Source organism: Moschus berezovskii, chromosome 10 (genome assembly GCF_049115385.1).
Source record: "Moschus berezovskii isolate FMDL1 chromosome 10, NW_MosBer_1.0, whole genome shotgun sequence".
In the NCBI taxonomy this organism is placed as follows: Eukaryota; Metazoa; Chordata; class Mammalia; order Artiodactyla; family Moschidae; genus Moschus; species Moschus berezovskii.
The window spans coordinates 88,920,890-88,943,248 of NC_142469.1; the positions used below are offsets into that span (position 1 = coordinate 88,920,890).

The 22,359-nt window shown below is 41.5% G+C and overlaps 1 protein-coding gene across 10 annotated transcripts in view; it reads left to right on the plus strand.

Moving 5' to 3' along the window:
• Nucleotides 1–22,359, plus strand: part of UTRN (utrophin) — a 567,941-nt gene that overhangs the window by 42,943 nt on the left and 502,639 nt on the right. For 4 of the 10 annotated variants that reach the window (XM_055433616.2, XM_055433620.2, XM_055433622.2 and 1 more), the window contains exon 1: nucleotides 18,704–19,585. The exons of 2 other annotated variants lie outside the window; for them this stretch is intronic. In XM_055433616.2, coding sequence (XP_055289591.2) covers nucleotides 19,492–19,585 — 94 coding nt within the window. In that variant the 5' untranslated portion in view covers nucleotides 18,704–19,491. Of the gene's footprint in view, nucleotides 1–4,232; nucleotides 4,596–18,701; nucleotides 19,586–22,359 lie in introns of those variants that run through there. 4 more of the 10 variants (XM_055433619.2, XM_055433623.2, XM_055433621.2 and 1 more) reach the window with 3 other exon arrangements.

Sequence of the window (22,359 nt, forward strand, 5' to 3'; positions counted from 1 at the left end):
ATTCCACTTCTGGGTATATATCCAAAGGAAATGAAATCTCTATCTCCAAGAGGTATCTGCACTCCCATGTTCTTTGTATTATTTTTGATAATAGCCAAGTCACAGAAACAAGTAAATGTTTACTGACACACAAAGAAGATGTAAATGCACACACACACACACACAATCCTGCCACTTGTCACAACATGGATAAACCTTGAAGGCATCATTCTGAGTGAAATAGATCATACAAAGGGGAACAAGTGTTGCATGATCTCACTTATATGTGGAATCTGAAAAACAGAAAAAAACCCCACCTGAACTCATAGATACAGAGACCAGATTGGTGATTACAGGGGCAGGGTGTGGTGGGAGGGATAGATGGGTAAAGGTGTTTAAAAGCTGCAAAAATAAATTCTGGTGGTTTAATGTACAGTGGAGTGAGGCTACAGTTAGCAATACTCTACTGTATATTTGAAAGCTAGTAAGAGAGTAAATCTTAAACTTCTCGTCACAAGAAAAAGAAGTGTAACTGTGTGTGGTGATGGATGTTAACTGACTTTCTTACTGTGGTAATCATTTTGTAGTACATACATATATCAATTATTTGTGTTGTACACTTAAAGCTAATATTATATGTCAATTCAGCTTAGTTCAGTTCAGTCACTCAGTCGTGTTCAACTCTTTGCGACCCCATGAATCACAGCACGCCAGGCCTCCCTGTCCATCACCAGCTCACGGAGTTCACCCAAACTCATGTCCATCAAGTCGGCGATGCCATCCAGCCATCTCATTCTCTGTCGTCCCCTTCTTCTCCCGCCCCAATCCCTCCCAGCATCAGAGTCTTTTCCAGTGAGTCAACTCTTCGCATGAGGTGGCCAAAGTATTATATATCACAAAAATAGTATGTTGAAGATATCTGTTAGTTGAATTGTATCAGTTCAGTTCAGTCGCTCAGGCGTGTCAGACTCTTTGCGACCCCATGAATCACAGCACACCAGGCCTCCCTGTCCATCACCAACTCCCGGAGTTCACTCAAACTCATGTGCATCGAGTCGGTGATGCCATCCAGCCATCTCATTCTCTGTCGTCCCCGTCTCCTCCCACCCCCAGTCCCTCCTAGCATCAGAGTCTTTTCCAGTGAGTCAACTTGTCGCATGAGGTGGCCAAAGTATTGCAGTTTCAGCTTTAGCATCAGTCCTTCCAATGAACACCCAGGATTGATCTCCTTTAGAATGGACTGGTTGGATCTCCTTGCAGTCCAAGGGACTCTCAAGAGTGTTCTCCAACACCACAGTTCAAAAGCATCAATTCTTCGGCGATTAGCTTTCTTCATAGTCCAACTCTCACATCCATACATGACCATGGGAAAAACCATAGCCTTGACTAGACGGACCTTTGTTGGCAAAGTAATGTCTCTGCTTTTTAATATGCTATCTAGGTTGGTCATCACTTTCCTTCCAAGGAGTAAGCGTCTTTTAATTTCATGGCTGCAATCAGCATCTGCAGTGATTTTGGAGCCCAAAAAATAAAGTTTGACACTGTTTCCACTGTTTCCCCATCTATTTCCCATGAAGTGATGTTGAATTGTATAGTAACTATTAAAACCTATGAATGTCCTTTGAGAATTCCTTCTTTAAAAGTTGTGTGTGTGCTTTGTCACTTCAGTCCTGTCTGACTTTTTGTGACTCCATGGACTATAACTCTCCAGGCTCCTCTGTCCATGGGATTCTCCAGGCAAAAATATTGGAGTGGGTTGCCATTTCTCCCTCCAGGGGATCTTCCAGACTGAGAGATTCAACCCGTGTCTTATGTCTCCTGCATTGACAGGCAGGTTCTTTACCACTAGTGCCACCTGTTTAAAAGATATTTTATCCTGTAACTATTGAAATACATATTTTTATTTATCATAAGAAATAACTTCTTGGTTTAATAATTCTGCTAATTTTAAATTGTCTTTCTTTTGGAAATGTTTTATTCATTTCCCCAGTAAATATATGTTCAACTTATTGAAAACAGAATATAAGTATTTCCTGGGAATTCCCCAGTACTTCAGTGGTTAAGACTCCATGCTTTCACTACCAAGGGTGAGGTTCAGTCTCTGCTTGAGGAACTATCTTGCAAGCTGTGTGGTGTGGCCAAAACCAAAACCAAACAAAAAAGAAGCATTTCTCAGTACATCAGATGTTTATGTCTTTTGATAATGATAGAGATTAGGGTTTTTATTGTTTATCATCACATCCTTTCCTGTTTTACCTCTGGACTCCTTTGGCAGTTAGGTGAATCAAGGCAAATGTTTTTAAATGCATATAGAATAAAATATTTGGCATTACAAAGAAAAACAATTCATATTGAAATTCAGTTACAAAATGCTGAAAAAACCTGTGGTAGAGTAATTTTTTTTTATATTAATGCATTAAATGACAAGTTCCAACAGTGGATTCAGTAACTTTTATTCTAGTCTAGTCTGGTCTGTTCTGAAGTGATTATGAGCCAGTTGATTTTCAGCTATAATGTGATGTGAAAATGGCCGTGATTTTTGTTGGTGATCCTGCCAAAGATACTCCTAAGAATGTGTTTTGTGATCTAACTTCTTAGCAGGAGATGCAAATTTCTGTTAGAAGTGGGTTGAAGAGTCTACGGCCACATCACCCTGAACGCGCCTGATCTCGTCTGATCTTGAAAGCAAAGCAGGGTTGGGCCTGGTTAGTATTTGGATGGAAGAAGTGGGTGAAGATATCTCATTTTTTTTCCCCTGTCCGAGTTCAGGGACCCTTGGCATTGTAATCACCTTGGATGATGGTGATGATTTAAGACGAACATCTGTTTCCTTAGAGCTTTGGCAGTGACAGCAGTATGTCATGAAAAGTATTTTTTAACTTAATTTTTATTGGAGTATAGTTGATTTACAATGTTTCTGCTGTGCACTAAGTGAGTCAGTTATATGTATATATATGTCCATTCCTTTTTCGATTCTTTTCTCATACAGTCATTACAGAGTATTGAATAGAGTTCCCTGGGCTATAAAGTAGGTCCTATTTTATATATAGTAGTGTGTATATGTCAGTCCAAGTCTCCCAATTTATCTCTCCCCCCACCATCCCCTTTGATTTCTACATCTGTGCCTCTTTTTCTGTTTTGTCAGAAAGTTCATTTGTACCATTTTTTTTAGATCCCACCTATAAGCTGTATCATATGATATTTATGTTGAGTATTTTTACAGGGACAACAGTTTGAATGGGAATAACTCTTTGTTGAGTGCCCCCTACGCTGGGCACTGTACTGGACATGGTCAACAAAACCGATGTACATACAGTGATGGTGTGCGGCCTTTGCAGTGTGTAGACCAGGAGAAGAAAGACACCAAACTGCAGAATATACAGAGTTGTGTAATTGCCTAGGGCATAAGAATGTCCTGCAATGCTGTGATAGGGCGTCATGAGGAGGCTTCACTGGACCTGGGAGGGCTCTAGTGGTGGGAAAGCCTCCTTAAGGAAGCCACATTTAAGTTGATGCCGGGGTATTGTCTGAGGGTGGACCTTGGTCCACGGAAAACCTGAATGAGGGCAGTGGTTGGGAATGAAGTGAGCTGAGACTGTGTGGTGAGGTTGGCAAAAAGATGCAGTTTGAATTTCACTCCGTAGTGTTTTTCCGTCTGGTTGAAGAGGCCGAGTTTACCTTTTAGCTTGATGGCATGTATTATTTAGTGTATTAATGGCTCGACCTCTAAAAGCTTTAGGAATTCATTTGGAGTACATAGGTTGAAAAATTGATTATAAAATTTATGAGAACCAGCTCTCTTGTGAGAACTGGACCCTTAATATTTTTTATCATTGAATTCCTAAACGTTATTCTTCACCCACATTTTCATTTGGCACAAATGTAAGAAAAACCTAAAGAGAACTGAGGAGGCGCTATGCTCCTTTGTGTTTGTAAGGATACACACCTTCCTTACCTGGCTGCTGCTGCTGCTGCTAAGTCACTTCAGTCGTGTCCGACTCTGTGTGACCCCATAGACGGAAGCCCACCAGGTTCCCCCGTCCCTGGGATTCTCCAGGCAAGAACACTGGAGTGGGTTGCCATTTCCTTCTCCAGTGTGTGAAAGTGAAAAGTGAAAGTGAAGTCGCTCAGTCGTGTCTGACCCCTAGCAACCCCATGGACTGCAGCCCACCAGGCTCCTCCATCCATGGGATTTTCCAGGCAAGAGTACTGGAGTGGCTTGCCATTGCCTTCTCTGCCTTACCTGGCTAGTCCTGGGCGAATAAGTGTTGTTCAGTCTTCTGGGTTTGAAGGCAACAGGCTCCACAGCCTGGCAGAGGCTCAGACGGAGCAGAAGGGGATTGGACTAAGCACAGGGCAGGAATGCAACCGTTCTGGTCAGGCCAGTTGGGGAGGGACTCCTCTCCCCACGATTCCCATACTGTTTGGCCCTCTTTTAAAATTTGACTCCAGCAAAGCACACTCTCCAGCCGAGGGGAACACACGTCTTTGTGACTTCAGGAAACATGTACGGTTGGCTTGTGAACCTTAACTACCTTTGGAGGACATGCTGAGCCAGCAGGAAATGGAAGTGACATCCGCTTCTACACATGGGGACGATGGAGGGTCACCGGCAGGTAAAGAACATACAATGGCCCGTAAACTTTTGTGTGTTGGTTGTAGAAAGGAAACCTCGGCAGGACTCATTAAGCCAAAAATTAGTGTAAAAATGACTGAGCAACAGATTCTAAATCATTTTGTCCCGTGGGTGACCTTGGAATTTTTTGAAAACCATTTTCTTGTAAAAATATTATGAAAGAAGTTAGTGTACAGTATTTTGGAAACAGGATTTCCTCTGCTTGCTAGTGATGTAGCCCTTCCAGGGCAGAACAGAACCGCTGTCAGCCCTTGCGCCTAATAACCAACCTGGCACTTCACGCGTGCTTGTTGATATGGATGGATTGGCGTCTGTATCTAATGACACCCTAAAAATTGTCCATCACTTGTCTGTGATGCCAGGAGATTTGTCCCAAAGTGTTTGTTGTATGAAATCATAAGGGGATAGAAATTTCCACCCCTACCCTCCCCCCACCCCCAGACTATAAATGGGTTAATCAGCTGAAACCATGGTGTGGTGCTCTTCCAAAGCTCCATGGCTGAGTAATGAATTGGCATGAGCGGCCGTCCTGTGTTCGCTTCATTTGGCCATTCCTCTCTCGATCTGTTCGCTGACTCACTTGTCATTTATTGCATGTCTGCTGGTGCCGAATTCCATGATAAACTGTTGAGAAACGGAGACAAATAAAGCAAGACCTGTGCGTAGTGGCTTTTGAACAGTGACTCAGTGCAGTTGCTAAGGAGTGTGATAGTGGCGAGTACTAGGGGTGGGACCATGGACTAGGAGGGATTCATTTCTGGAGTTTGGCTCTTCTTTGGAGAGTCAGGGCATGTTTCCCAGAGGAGGCACCTACGAGATGGCAGAGGAGAGTGTGGAAGACAGGGATTCCAGGCTGAAGGGAAAGTGTGTGTCAGGGCATAGGCATGTTGGGTGAATTATGTGGCGAGATGCTGTTTCTGTATTTATTAATGAGCCTCCTCTGTCGCTGCCCATCGCCTCAGCCGTGGCCAGCTTGCAGCTCCAGAAACAGCCTCTGTACAGGCTCTTTCCTATGCCTGGATACCTTCCCCAGCTCTTGGCTAGCCCCTCTGACTATAATTGGGCGATGGATTAAATTGCACCTTTTCCGAGATGCCCATCCTGACTACGCGTCTTAAGTAGATTCGTCCTGTTATTCATACCATCCATCCTGTTGCTTGCTTCGGCTCACTTGTGACAGTGCTGATTGCTTGTTTACTTTGTTGCTGAGAGGTCCCCAGACTGTCATCTCCATCAGGGCATTGCATGTTTACTGGCGTGTCCGTAGTGCTTTGTACAACGCCTGACCTGTTGGGGTGATAGATCCTGGTAGATGAGGGAATGAAGGGATGAAGGAAGGAATGAAAAGGCCTCACTTGAAAACCAAAGACGTTCTTTTTTTTTAATTTGATTGTCCTTTTGTTTATTTTTTAAACATTTTAAAATTTAAATAATTTTTAATTGAAGGATGATTGCTTTACAATATTGTGTTGGTTTCTGCCGTACATAAATATGAATCAGCCATAGGTATACATGCTTCCCCTCCCTCTTGAACCTCCCTCCCACCTTCCACCCCATCTCACCCCTCTGGGTTGTCTCAGAGCCCCGGTCGGAGCTCCCTGAGTCATGCAGCACGTTCCCACTGGCTCTCTATCTTACGTATGGTGATGTATATGTTTGCATGCTACTCTCTACGTTCATCCCACCTTCTCTTTCCCCGCATTGTGTCCACAAGGCTATTTTCTATGTCTGCGTCTCCACTGCTGCCCTGCAGATAGGCTCATCAGCACCATCTTTCTAGATTCCATACATATGTGTTTGTATACGATATTTGTTTTTCTCTTTCTGACTTACTTCACTCTGTATGATAGACTCTAGGTTCATCAAACACATTCTTAATGGACTTGCAGTTCCAGCTAATTCCTTGAAGTTTGAGGTAATTCTTAACTAGGCACTTAGTATCTCAGTGAAGAATTTTGTTCAGGACCTTTGGGTGTTACCTTGAGGTAAAAGAAACTGGGGGTTTCCTCTGGATCTTGGAAGGAGTGATGTGGAAAAAAAAACTAATGATTCTTTAAATTGAATATACAAGGGTGAAAGCAATTCTATTCAGATTGCTTAAGTTATAAACAGAAGAGAAATTTATGAATTTAAAGAAAGCTGAATGAATTGCATCATTAAATCAAGTCATTCTTCATAGTCATTTTATAAAATTATTTATTATAATGCATTTCTATTTGTACTGTTTAGTTCTCTCACTTGTCCTAATAATTTTGGTGATTTATTCATATCTGTGCTCTGAAATCTTATTTTTATAATTAATATCATTATCATTATTTAAACCCTTATATAAATCAGTGATGTTCTCATATTGATAATTATTCTTTTTATTTAAAACAGTATTCATATAACATTCCCAATCACTTTCATTGCTATTTCCCTCCACTTTTTCTTCAGTTCTTAGAGTCCATAAAATGGCTTCATTTCCACTTCATCTTACCCACACTTATATTTTTATTATACATGTTGCATATAGCACAAGATATTTTCCATGACATATTGTCAGCAGCTTATTTTCATCATATTGAAAGATTATGCAACAACATTAATTTTGTAAGTTCTATAGTGATGGCAGGTGGAAACTGTTATGTGAAATGGCACTCTGAGTGAAAGGAAAATCAGAAAGTGAATTGCTTCAATGGTTATGATTGTTTTCCCCATTTGTTCTCCTCCAAATGAGAATGCCCGTGTAGATCTGTTAATCCCAAGGGGCGGCAGACAGGGCTTCTCGGCTTTAGTCAGTGGCTGGGTGATTGGCACCTCCTGATATGTTTCATTATTGATATCTCTTTCTCTGGCTTCTGATTCTAGCCTTTTGTTCCCTTCTCGGAGATATGGGGAAAAATACATTTACATACTATTTTGAAAGTAAGATTTTGGTTATCGTTCTTTGTGAAGGCAGCATCTTATTTACCTGTTGGTTTCATTCATTCATCCAGTAAATGTTTACTGCCCACCTACTCCATGCCAGGCACCGTGGTGGTCACCAGGCACTAAAAAATGACTTATGGTTACCAACATTTACATTATTTTACAGTGTTTCAGAAGAGGATAATGTGAAAGAAGTCTTATGTCAGCAGAGAAATATTTTGTGGTCTGCCTGGTAATTTTTTTTTTCTCCCCAAATTGCTGCTGCTGCTGCTAAGTCACTTCAGTCGTGTCCGACTCTGTGTGACCCCATAGACGGAAGCCCACCAGGCTCCCCCGTCCCTGGAATTCTCCAGGCAAGAACACTGGAGTGGGTTGCCATTTCCTTCTCCAATGTGTGAAAGTGAAAAGTGAAAGTGACGTCGCTCAGTCGTGTCCGACCCTTAGCAACCTCACGGACTGCAACCTACCAGGCTCCTCCATCCATGGGATTTTCTAGGCAAGAGTACTGGAGTGGCTTGCCATTGCCTTCTCCGCCCAAAATTGCTACTGGCTAGAAAATGATGATGGCTTGCACTTCTGACAGCGCTGCTAATGTTGGGTTTCTGTGCCTGGGCCCTTTGTGCGGTGCAGACAAGAGGCATTTGGAGACGCTTAATTTCACCGGAATGCTGCACCTGTTGCTGGCTAATCTTGCATATGAAATCCAGAACCTCGAGTCACTTGCTTTCATTTCCTTTTCCTGCCCCCTCTTTCCGGCGTGGAGGGGCTCAGTTTAGTAACTCAGATGAAGAGTAACCACCTTGTTCCTTCGGGGCTATGGTTTTAATGCCCTGGGGAGTGGAAGTGTCAGGGCCTTTTGTCATTCTCTTGCAGAAAGGCTCACCTCTGACTGGCCTCAAGATTCTGCAGCTTGTGTTTGTGCCAGAGTTTGGGACTGCGATGGGGGTGGAGCTGGCTACCTGATACCTGGGACCTGACTGCTGTTGAGGAACGTGCATTTCCTTTTGGTTTCATATGGTTTTTGGCTGTGACTTTAAGGAAGTATTATATAGTATTATTTATCCTCAGAGAAACAACTTTGAAACCTCTGGGCTTCATGATGGTTCAGGCAGTGCTGTTGACAGCCAGTGAGCTGCTTCTCGAAGGCCCACTGTGGGATGGGAGGAAATATTTGGGGGCAGGGAGTTGGTTCTGAGGTTCAGAACACCCATGGCATGAATTTGGTGTCATGAATGGAGAAGGAAATGGCAACCCACTCCAGTATTCTTGACCCAAGAATCCCATGAACAGAGGAGGCTGGCAGGCTACAGTCCATGTGGTCGCAAAGAGTTGGACACAACCAAGCGAATAACACTAACTTGGTGTTATGAAACCTTAGTTACCTCATTTTTTAAAGAGAGGCTGAGATACTGACACAGTTTAACCTGTGAGAATTTTGCAGGCATCCATGAAAATAAATGTGAAAGGACTCTGAAGTTCAGAGGTCCCTAAAATTGGTCACTTTTTACTGACCAAATTACAGACTGATGTTCCAATAGAAACATGGGTCTTTCCAACCCTCTACTGAATTGGCAGCCTCGGGGTAGTTATTTTTAGTGTCACGTTCCTCATTTAAAACCAGGTTTGTTCTTTTGGCTCCATTTTTAAATCTTTTTATAGATAGATGGATTTACTCATGAACATTCTCTGGAGGAGAGAGATTTTATGGAAAGTGGAACTTTGTATGAAGTGGCACGTAAGTGGTCCCAACCTGCAAACTGTGGAAGAACTTGCTTCCTGTCAGGGGCAGCCCTGGAGTATGGGCCTGGCTTTCTTCTCCTCTCCTTTCTGGATCGCCATTTTCTCTTTTGTACCTTCTGGTATTGTTTCCGAGCTCCACCCTGCCTTCTTCCTCCCTGCTCTCTGTCACTCCTTAGGTGCTTTAATCATAGGCTGTTTGTGCATTTCTTGCCACTGTCGTGTTCACTCCCACCTTGTCTGGCAGCCCCTGCCCTCTCCTTTCCCCTTTTGCAGGCCCCGGCCTGTGTTGGGGCTGATCCCTGAGGGAGTGACAGCGGGCACCACACGTTCCCTCTGCAGTTTCCTCACTTTGCTGGGCCTGGGAACTGGTTCTTGTCTGCACCGCATGGAACAGAGTAGGTGCTAAGTCAACAAATCAATTAGCTGACTGACTCCCACGGGCCCAGGGCTCAGGGATCTTGTTTATACGTCCCGTGGCTCATAAGTTCTGGGCTGACAACCATTCCTTGCAGTCTCTATTCCTTACCTGGCTATTGGACTTCCCAGGTGGTGCTCGTGGTAAAGAAAGAATCTGCTGGCCAATGCAGGAGACACAAGAGACCCAGGTTCGATTCCTGGGTCAGGAAGATCCCCTGGACAAGGAAATGGCAACCCTCTCCAGTATTCTCGCCTGGGGTATCCCTTGGACATAGGAGCCTAGAAGGCTGGAGTCCATAGGGTCACAAAGAGTTGGACACGACCGAAGCAACATAGCATGTACCTGGATATCTCTTGGCAGATACATCATCCTAGAAATCCTGAAACAGATTTAAAATACCCAAGGTTAGTTCTTTGGCATTGGTTCTGCCTCATTATTACCTGGATCCTTCATTTTCTCCCCACTCCCAGTCCTCAGTAGGTGATTATGTCTCTTTCCCACATGGGAGTGGGGTGGGTGTGCCGTGAGTAGGCAGGGCTATCTTTGTGTGGTATCAGCTGCAGGCTGAATATACAGATGACTCATGCAAGTTAATACCCATGTCTAATGAGTGGCCCACAGCTTCAGATTTGCATAAGGGCCTAACAGCTCCACAGGAAACACTGAATTGAGATTGTCACTACAGGTGACCAAAGGACAAACTGTTATGAGTGACATGTCCAGCTTCATAGGGTGTTGTGCCCTATGGGAGTGAGAAATGGAGTATTTCCTGCTGTGTCAATAAACTAGGATGTCACAGTCGTCAGAGATTCCAGCCCTCAAGGGCAACTAAGAAGGAGAATACCTGTGATCGGGCAGCCATTGGGCTGCAGCCACTCCCTCTGGTGAGCACTGAGGAAAAAAACACATGGGATACGGGCCCCAAGTAGCTGAGATGCCTGTGAAAGGAATGATTTCAGTGAGCCCAGACTCTTGTATCTTCCCATACATAGAAAAGCACTAAATTCCTTAACTTGAGATAATCTGGTTTTCTTTAATTCACAAAAATACTTTTGTTGTTCAGACTACCTGCCCTTTGTTGTAAATTTCCATATAACCTGACTCCTCCCCCTGCATCCTCCAAGCAGTTCTCTTGGGGTCATTCGAGATGCTGTCTCCTGTCCTTGAAGTCCTAAAAATTCACACTGAATATAACACACCTCTCAACTTTTAGGTTGTGACTGTTTTTAAGTCACCAGGATACTTGTCAGCTCTCCCACTAGCTGTTTTTACAGCTAACAACAAAGAATAATCCCCACACTTCTTTTTTTCATACTTTTCCATGAAGCTTGAGGGTTCTGGAACCTTCTGGAAACTAGAGAAGTTTTCCTCAAAGTGACAGCAGATGTACTTCAAGAAAACTTACTGGCTGATCTTTGCTCCACAGCCCAGCAGGTTGCCAGTGATATTGCCTCTATCTTTACAGCACTTTTGTTTACAAATGTATCCTTCTTTTTCACATTTCTGAAAGCTCCATTCCCACTTGGTCACAGTTCTCTGATCCCTTTCTGCAATGCTGTGGTCTGCCCCAGAGCAGAGTCTGCCCCAGAACTGCTATTTTTGATTTTGCTCATGTCATAGACTATGGTACCTCCTTTCTGCCTCAGATGGCCTTGTTGTGGAAGCGCTATGGGTGTGACAGATGCCCAGGGTTCCTCTCGGTATCCTGGTTCACTCTTACTTTTGTTCTGATGTCTTCCACATCAGCTTGTGTCTCTTCTTTCAGTAAATGCTCATTTACTAAGTCCTTACAACATTTCAGGCTTCATGCTAAAGGATGGCAATACAAAGGTAGATGAGAAATGACAATGTTTATTTTTTTGCCTGATTGATAGAAACAGAACACGTAGAAAACTCAGGAAAATTACTCCCTTCCTCTTTCTTGTTTGGTAATGTTTTTAAAGTCCTCTTTTTAAAGCATCTGAGTTTTATTCGTCTCTTTTCATGTCTCCTTAAATACCTGTTCCTGCTCCCTGAAGAACCTGATGATAACCTTCCTTCCTTCCGCTAGAGTGAGATGTTTGCCATGTGAGTGGCTGTCCCAGAACACCTGTCTTAAGCAGCAGGCACTACAGGATTCTACCAGGGCCCTGGCAGAGTGGATCCTGGCTTTTACAGAGTGGTTGCTTCACTTGATGTCCATGCAGTGTTGGCCTGTTCTACCATGACTGCTGTCAGCCGCATATGCCTCACCTCTGTCGGATCACAGCAGTTGTCACTTCTGTTTGGAAGTAACTTAACACTGAAACTTGGCCAGTTAAACACTGAAACTTAACACTTAGCCAGTGAAAATCCTGCCATGTGTGCGTACACACAGTCACACACACAGTCTGCTGTGAGAGAAAGACAGCCTGGGAGGGAAGCCTCCTCCCCTGTCTTGGTGTGGGGAGAAGCAGCTATATACCGACCACTTCTCTCTACCCCCATCATTATGGGGTTCAGTGGTACTATTGTTTATTCTTCCTCTCACTGCTTTTGTGCACTTTTCCTGAAATAATTGTAAGAAAGTTTATAATTTTATCTTCAAATACAATATCTAGGAACTTTTACCATTCTGTGTGTCTATTTGCACTTTAGAAAATAAAACCCAAATACTTAAAATATGATTTCTTTCCTCTTTCATTGGTGTATGTTCCTTAAAGTCTGCATCAGAGATAAGTCTATGTGGTTGGAGATAAATTCTGAGCTCTTTGGTGGTGGGGATTTTTGTTTAGCTCTCTCTAACATAATTTTGCTGGTTATAATGTCATTCACTTCCATTAATATACTAATATGGAAACAAAGACATGGTTTCAGATTTTATTTATATCTCCGTGCTTTGGAAAAACAATCTCATGAGAACTCACTCAGCCCATTAAATACCATCTTTGACGTTGCTTTTTTGGGTTTGCTTGTTTTTAGAAAAGTTTTTCTGGCTTTCGCTCTTTGTATTTGGAACAGTAGTATAGCAAGTATTTTTAGACATGTGTTGTTAAAATCATGTGAAAAATTCTTTTCATGTCAACGTATGGGATTTTATTAGTAATCTTTAATGTGATCAAGAACTAAGGTAGAATTTCCTAGCTAGAAAAGAATGAGTTAAAAAAAAATTCCCATATTCCTTTGATGGTTGGAGAAGCTACATTCTATATTTTCAGTTTGATGAAAATAATCAAGAGACTGAATTAGATTGGCAGCATCTTGAGGACAGAGATTATACCTTTTTCACTTCTGTTTTTCTTCTTGGATGTGAAGTCGCTTCAGTCGTGTCCGACTCTGTGCGACCCCATAGACGGCAGCCCACCAGGCTCCCCCATCCCTGGGATTCTCCAGGCAAGAACACTGGAGTGGGTTGCCATTTCCTTCTCCAATGCGTGAAAGTGAAAAGTGAAAGTGAGGTCACTCAGTCGTGTCCGACTGAGTGACCCCATGGACTGCAGCCAACCAGGCTCCTCCATCCATGGGATTTTCTAGGCAAGAGTACTGGAGTGGCTTGCCATTGCCTTCTCCGTGTAGCACTGTTATAGTCAAAAGGGTTGGGTTAGATGGTGGAGAGCCTTGTAAACTAAACTTCAGAAGATTAGACTCCAACCTCCTTTTTTTTTTTTGCATGGGAAATCTTGAAGGATTTTGAAGCAGGAGAGCTGCAAGTAATTTACAAAGGTCACCCTGGAGACTCTGTGGGAGGGTTAGCTGGAGTGAAGAGAGCCTGGAGGCAGAGGTAACACTGGAGGTGAAAGAGGATGTGGTGTGAAGCTGGGTGGGGGACCCTTGAAGCCACAGATTTCATTGGTAGAGGTCCACACTCTCTCATTTGCAGTTATAATAGCTAAAAAGAACTCTGAAAATGGAAAGGTTTTTGTAATTCACTTGATAGTAAAACCTGAGCTTGACCTGAGCTCATTTTTTGGGCAAAATTTGACCAGAAGTGTTGGGATGCTTTTAAAATCTTTCCTTATCCCACTTACCTCCTAAAACACACATACTTACTGCAGAAGTATTAGTGTATTTGATTGGGGGAGATTACCCTACATCTCGCTGTTTTTGTTTTGTGTGATGTGCTGAGTCACTTCAATTGTGTCTGACTCTGTGCGATCCTATGGACTGTAGCCTTCCAGGTTCCCCTGTCCATGGGATTCTCCAGGTGATTACTAAACTGGGTTGCCATTTCCTTCTCCAGGGGATCTTCCTGACCCAGGGATGGAACCCTTGTCTCTTATATCTCCTGCATAGGCAGATTCTTTACCACTAACTCCTCCAGTGGAATGCATAGCCTATGTAACTTTTCTCAAGTGGGAAAAGCTCTGATTTGGCAGCTTCTCTACTTTCTATGGGTTCTGGACAAGGAATTGTGAAACTCTGTTTGACCTGTGTTTACAAGATGAGGCTGATAAGACTCTCAGATTAGCTGTGGAGAGAATTGTGGAGGAAATAAACATTTCTAGACTGGAACACTCAATGGTTAATAATGAAACTACCTCATCAACATGAAAGAAAATAGGGCTTTTGGTGGGGGGGATCAGAAACATTCATTAGAGAGTGAATGAAAGGATGTATTTTTGAAGTGTTGCTTGTGTACAGGCCCTGGAATTCAATCATGAAACAGAAAAAGGGAACAGCAACTGGAGACATTTAAATAAGATCTGTGGAGTAGTTCATTTTATTGCATCAGTGCTAATTTTCTGATTTTGACAGAAGTACTCTGGTTCTGTAAGATGGTAACATTTGGGGAAGCTGGATGAAGGGAATATGAAAACCTTGTACAATTTTTTACAACTTTTTGGGTAAGTCTAAAATTATTTCAAGTTATTAAAAATGAGGAAATAGTTGCTTTAGCCAGTCTTAGCAAGAAGTGGTATCATCCATGCTCCCTTTAAGCAGAGAATATCTGTTAGCAGGAGTATGGTTTTTTTTTTAGAGATTTTGAACTCTAAAAATGCAGGTTAAGTAGACTTCCAGGTTTCTATCCTTCCTCAGATTTTTTTTTTTTTTTAAAGCTGGCCTTGTTTTTGCAGAAGAAGATTAATTGAAAAATTTTTGATCCAAGATAAAGCCTTGATCCTGGCTTATGTGCATACAGAAGAGTTACAACATGAAACAGATTGTGTCTGGACAGTTCATGGGAAGTGTTGTCACTTGCGTTCCCTCACTTTTCATCTCCCTTGTGTTGGAGGGTGTGGTTTATTTCTGACTTTTGTCTGCTGCTCTGCAGGCTTAGGTGTAGGTTCATTGGTTAGCACGGAAAGTTGTAATAAGATGTTCAAAACCCAGAGGTTTGCAGATAACAGAGGGAATGAAGAAAATGTCTGCTTTTAATGGCTGCCTTGGGCTTGGCTGTGCTGATGTGCCTGGCATGTGTCTCCCCTGTGGGAGGAGGGTTTGTCTTGAATGCCTCTGCTTCACTGTCTCACTTCCATACCACCTTCTGTAGTTTCACCTGATGCGTTCTGTAATTCTCTCTGCAGTCGACTCTTTTCCTTCCTTTTGGGTGAGAGTAGACCTAGGCTGGAAACCAGTAGCCATTGAGCTATAATAGAGCTAGTGGTATGTGCAAAATTTGATTACTGATGTCAACACCAGATTGAAGAAGAAAGTGCACACCCTAGACAGATACTTGGGGCATAAATGGTCTATTGATTTCACGAGAACTAGAAATGAGGCCACCGTGTAATCTAGCAGAAGAAGGGGTCAGTGGGTAAACATTACAGAACAGTTTGTAAAAGTGCCCTTGTTTTAGACTTTTTTTGGAAGAACTTTCAGATAACCTTGATAAACTGATTGTTGCTTCTGATTTTCTTCACCGTCAAGTATTTACAGAAACTCCAATGTGGCCTTTGTACTTGTTTTCGTTCAATGGTTTGCCTTTCCTGTGTAAAATCTGGTTTAGAAATTGTACTATAAGCCATATTTGCTCCTGAACTCTGATGACATTTCCACTTAGCTTAATATGAATGTTTTAGAAATTTCCCACAATGGAAAGTTCTATTTGACAGAGGAAAGTTCAGCGGTCAGTTTCATAGTCAGCTGTATGCCAAGAAATAACGAAAACAATGGATTACATAGTGCAGCCTTGGGACATGGAAAATTTCTTAGAAGATGAATGAATCATATTAATATATCTTGTGGGGCTTGAGGCCTTATATTGAAAAACAGGGGAAAAGTTATTTTTTTTAAAGCTTGTAGCCTTTTCATATTTTCCTTCTTGTGTTTTGTGTAGATTTTTTTCTTTTTAATTTTTTAAGGCATTAAAAATAATTTAAAATAGAATGTTTTAGGAATAAAATAATTCATTTCACTGCATATGAATTTTTCAAATATAAAAAATCTGAAAAAAGTGAATATCTCTTTGAATGAGATTGAGTTAGATTAGATAAACACTTCAAATTAGAAAATATGATAATCCCTCAAGTTAGATTCGGAGAAGGCAATGGCAGCCCACTCCAGTACTCTTGCCTGGAAAATCCCATGGACGGAGGAGCCTGGTAGGCTGCAGTCCGTGGGGTCGCTAAGGGTCGGACACGACTGAGCGACTTCACTTTCACTTTTCACTGTCACGCATTGGAGAAGGAAATGGCAACCCACTCCAGTATTCTTGCCTGGAGAATCTCAGGGACAGAGGAGCCTAGTGGGCTGCCATCTATGGGGTCGCACAGAGTCGGACATGACTGACACGACTTAGCAGTAGCAGCAGCAAGTTAGATTGGATTATATTTTTTGAATTTTAGATTAGATAATCTCTTTGAATTTTATTGGATAATTGCTTTGAATTAGAGTAATTACTATCCTTCTCTCAATATCCCATTTTTTTAGAGAAAAGGGGAAAACATTGGTAGTGCCTAGAATCCTGACTTGTTCCTCTTGGCTTCCTTAAAATTTTGTAATAACCTTAATCTTAAATCAAATCTTGTCTAAAATTTCTTCCTATAAATAATATGGTTATTCACTTATAAAAGGAGACTGTTTAATTGAGACTGTTTTATTAATTGAGACTGTTTCTATTTAGGAAGAAGACAAATACAGAAAGACATGTGGAAACAACTGATTTAGAATTTAATAAGTTTTCATAAGCAGCCCTTGGTTAGGGGAAGATAAGCCAACTGCTTTACCAGCCTCTTGCTTAGAGATGTAATCTGAACACCAGCAGTATTTAGCTGGATTGTTATACCAGATTAAAATGTTGAAATACATTTTTATATTTGGGCTTTGACAACCATCAGGGAAATGTATATCAAGCCATGATGATATGTCACTTCACACCCACTAGGGTGGCTATAATAATAATAATAATAAAAAAAACTAGATAAAAATAGGTGTCAGTGAGGATGGAGAGAATTTTATCCTTCATGTACTGCTAGTGAAGGAATGGAAGATGGTGCAGCCTCTTTGGAAAGCTGTCTGGCAGTTCTTCCAAAGGTTAACTGTAGAATCCTATTATATGACCCAGTAAGCTACTCCTGGGTATTTATACTCAAGAGAAATAAAAACATCTGTTGATATAAAAATTAGTACATGAATGCTCATAGCAGCATTATTCATGTTAGCCGAAAAGTAAAGGTAACCCAAATATCCGCCAATTGATAAGCGAATTGATAAAATGTAGGATATTCATACAAGGAAGATTATTCAGCTGTAAAACAAAATGATATGCTGACATACTGTAGCATGAATGAAACTTTGAAAACATTATGCTAAGTAAAACAAGTCAGTCATAAAAGACTAATATTCTATGATTTATGTGAAATGCTCAGGAGAGGCAAATCTATAGTGATTGAAATTAGGTTTTCATGGTTGACTGGAACTGGGCGGGGGTGGGGGGGTGCAGAGAGAAGATGGAGAGTGTGTGCTTTTTTGGGGTGATGATAATGTTCTAAAATTGATTGTGTGATGGATACAGAACTCTGTGAATATACTAATAACCATTTATATACTTTAACTGTGTTAATTGCATGCTATGTGAATTATATCTCAATAAAGCTGTTGAAAAAAAAAATCAGGCTTTGACCATGTGACCTAATCTATAGCATTGAGCTTTTCACTCTTTCTGTCCTCACCACAATCCCCCAAGACAGGTGAGGTCTCTACTCTCATTTTGGTTTGGATATTGAGGCTTAGAGAGGGTGTTTTGCCAGGCATGTGGTTTCTAGTCTAGAAAATACAGAGATAAGGAAGAGGAGAGTGGGGCAAGGACTGACTGTACCTCAGCCAGGAGCAGGAAGAGAGATGTCTTCTGATTTAAATCTGTGTGTATCCTGACAAGAGAATCTAAGTTGTGAAAATCTTTGCTTATAAGTCGAAAGTTTCTGTTGCGAAGCAGAAGAGAACAGGAATAAGAAAGCCCATGAGGCAATATGGGTCATGATTTTCCTTGCTGTTGTATGTGTGTGGATGACGTCTGTATGTTGTTGTTGTGTTGCTAAGTCGTGTCCAGCTCTTTTGTAACCCCATGGACTGTGGCCCATCAGGCTCCTCTGTCCATGGGATTTTCTGGGCAAGAATACTGCAGATGAATGGATAAGAAAGCTTTGGTACATACATATACACAATGGACTATTTTTCAGCCATCAAAAAGAATGCATTTGAATCAGTTTTAATGAGGTGGATGAAATTGGAGCCTATTATACAGAGTGAAGTAAGCCAGAAAGAAAAACACCAATACAGTATACTAACGCATATATATGGAATTTAGAAAGATGGTAACCTTAACCCTGTATACGAGACTGCAAAAGAGACATAGGTATATAGAATAGTCTTTGGAACTCTGTGGGAGAGGGTGAAGGTGGGATGACTGGGGAGAATGGCATTGTAGCATGTTTATTATCATATGTGACCAGTCCAGATTCGACGCATGATACAGGATGCTTGGGGCTGGTGCACAGGGATGACCTGGAGGGAGGATATGGGGAAGAGGGAGGTGGGAGGGGGGTTCAAGAAAGGGAACACATGTACACCCGGGGCGGATTCGTGTCAATGTATGGCAAAACCAACCAATATATTAATGTAAGGTTATTTGCCTCCAATAAAATAAAAAATAAGAAAAAAAGAATACTAGAGTGGGTTGCCATTTTCTTCTCCCTTGGATCTTCCCGACCCAGGGATTGAACCCGTGACTCCTGCGTTGATTCTTTACCACTGAGCCACCTGACATCTGTGTTAAATGATAATAAAAGAGCGAGACAAATACACAAGATAGAACAGGCTGGAAAATATGAGTCAAAACTGTTCACCTCTGATCTTAGGATTCTGTATGGTTGAATGTATTTTTTTCCATAATAACAATCTCTAAGGAATTCAGAAGAAATTCTTTTGAGTTCCATTTTTCCGAAGGTGTATATGCATATTGAAGTGAAATAACAAGTTCAATTTATGCTTTGAAGTAGAGTTAATACATAACCAAACTCTTCAGCCCAGTTGTATACCCAGGACAAACGCCTCTATTTATATACATGTGGGTAAGGAGGTGGGTGGAGGTGTCCTTATCAGCTGACGCTGTCAAAAACAGGAAGCGAAGTTATAGTCTCTTTGTAGTGGATCAGAAACATTCAAAGGCCCTCAGTTGTGACAATTAAAAGAACAGTGACAGAAAATGACCTAAGGAATTTTCACTAACTGTGAAGTGTAACATCCTGTCTGGTATTTAGAGGAGATTCAGTTAGGTTTTAGTCAGATCCTCTCATGGGAAAAATAAAAGCCACCCTGAAACAGGACATCCCAGTGTGCAGTTCGCAGGCTGCTTTTGTTAAAATCCACTTCCTCTGCATCTTTTTCCTCGTCACTTAAGCAAATGTAGGTGATGAGCGGCCCGGCGGCCACCGCATTTCGTTGGAAAAAGTGCAGATTTGTTGTGCCAGGACACGGAGCTCGCCAGTCTGGCAAGCATTTACTAGGTAAGTTTGTCAGCTTGCCTGACTCCCTGTCCTCCCTCCCATGAGATTTTGAAAAGAGGATGTCAGCTAAGACAGGGCTCTCTCGGTCACGTCCTGAACCCAGTGTGTTAAGTAGCAGAGCTGCTGGAAGCAGGACCAAGCTGGGGATGGGACCCCGGCACGTTCTTCCTGATGTCGCCTCTGCTGTAGAGTCTCAGGAGTCGAGACCAGCATTGTGGGGTTTCATCTTTACTTCAGAATGCGATGATTTTCCAGTTCTTGGCTTCTTAGAAAAAAAGTACACAAGGAACCATCTATTTGTTGTGAGAAACGTGCTTCATGTATTTTCAAACTAGCTTATTATGTGTGGACTATTTTCTGTCCTATAGAGAAGGTTTCCTTTCTGCTGGTGTGTAGTGGTAGTGTTTATTGTACTTGATTTACTGTGCTGACTAAAAATGTATTTTACTTTTAAAAGTGGTTCAGAGCTGATTAAGGGGAGAATCAGACATTGTACTTTTGGGCAGATTGTACATGGAGGGGTTTTGTGTTTAGGCAGTCTTGTACAGAAGAACTCAGATGCGGAACTTCATGTTAGATGTGATCATGCACTTTTCTGTTGCTGGAGTTTACTTCCAGGGGGACCTAGTTTTTCTGATTGGTTCTGATGTCCATATCTTGTTTAATCTATATATTCATGTTCTGGTCAAATAAGCTTTCTGAGAAAAAAATAAAAACCTCAAGTGATGTGTAATATTTGACCTGACATATCATACTTGAATGTTGTTAGTATGGAACAACTTTTAGACTGGTTAGAATTTTTTAAAAAATGGTTTTCTTTCTTTTGCAGTTTTCCTTGCTAACTCCATGTGAATGTGGTGGTAAAGGCTGGTAGGCATCCTCTCCATGGAGTGAATTCTCAGCTAGAATGATTGGAGCAACCCATGTTTTCTTAGCAAATTTGGCTTCTTAGCCAAGTGTAATAAGAGATCAGCATGCTATAATTCACTTTGTTGGCTGTTACTTTTCTCTCTTATTTAAAGAACCGTGTGGTCTCAACAGAAAATTAAAATATCTGTCAGAAATCTGAATTAAAACCTCAGGTACAAGAGCAGCATTGCAGCTTGTAGCCTTTCAAATATATCTGTTGACTTTCACTTAATTCTCTTCCTTTTCCCAGCATGAATAAGCTTCATCGTTTGCTAGTCTGCGCCGTGATGTCTTGCTACCAAGGGTCTCAGAAATAGGAAGATAATTAGAAGAAAAAAATTCAAATAAGCTTTTAAATAATAAGCAAACTTTTATATGGGTAGCCTTCAGCTTTAAATGTGAATTCTCATTCATTCAAATAGCATTATTTCCTACCCCATGATCAGTCCAAAGGCTTCAGGAAAGTAGAAAGCATTAAAAAAAAATTTTTTTTAGGGCACATTATTTTAATAAAAATAGAAGACTATGTGTATATGATTTTCAAGGGCCTAGTTTTTTTTCTTATTGGCTGTTATTAATTTACTATTTTCTTATATCTACAGGATAGCTCTCTTTAGTGATCTTATAAATAAAGGTATAAAAAAGTACATGTTTATGGATGGCATGTTCCATTGCAATATGTGGGTATTTTTGATCTTCAAGCAATCTCCATAATAGATTAAACTTTGGGGTGAATCCTTTATTTACAGATCTCAAGTAAGGTGGAAAGAGTGAAACCATAAATGTTTTGCATTAAACTGTTGATGTTACTGGGGTTGAGGTTTCAAATGACTTGCAGAACCTAAAGGGAGTAATAAAACAAGTAATAAAATGGAATAAATTGAAATATATATTTGTTGAAAATAAGCCTTTCAGTGTTATTTTTGAAACTGCCCATCCTTTTGCCCTGTATTATCTTCTAAAATGTGCAACTCTAATTTAGTGCATTTGCCTCTCAGTAGGTTGAAATCTGATTATCTGTATCTATCTTTGGTATAGAATCATTACATTTAAAAATATTTCCTTTTCCTTTTCTTAATCTTGATGTCTGTGTACAGATGCCCAAATGTTAACAGATAATCTAATTGAAGGAGAATAAGTTAAAAAAAAGGCTTGGAGGTGTGAAATAAAAAATTTCTTGGAGTTGTAGGCATCTACCAGCACACAGATGATTTAGGTCTGCTCAGGAAGCCACTTCTGGGAGACCTCACTTTTCTTGCCATCCTTCCTGGTTTCTCTTCAGGCTGACAGAACTCTGTGTCAGTCGTTTCCTTTTTAGATGAATGGGTTCACATATTCTCAACCTTGGCTGCACATTAGAATCACCAGAGTGCTGGAGCCCTACACCTGGAATCTTGATATAATTAGGCTGAGGCCTTGACTCTGTTACTGTTCAAAAGCTGTCCAAGTGATTCTGATGGGGATTCAAGATGGAAGCATATGGAGGAGTGTATGGTTCCCTGTTAGACTGAAAGCTCCAAAAGAAGGGCAAGAAGGAAGCTTATGCTGTCCTTCCACACTCAACCCATGCCTGTTAGCAGGGGAGTCTCAGGTTCTGCTTGAGGAATGGGTGGATGAACAAATTCCTCTGAGCTGGAGGACACTACATGAGGACCAGACCTCCTGGTTTCTGGTTTGAGCTGATGGAGAAGAGTGTGTTACATAAGACTATGGTCTGTCTGAAGATGGCTGTCACTGGGAAGAAGCTCTTGGAAGAGCTCACTGGGGAATAGGCCAACTCAGGGTGCACTCAACAGACCACTCTGAAGAGACAGAGCTCCTAGATGGTGGTGTCTTCATGAAGCAAGGCAAGTGGAGAACTTTGG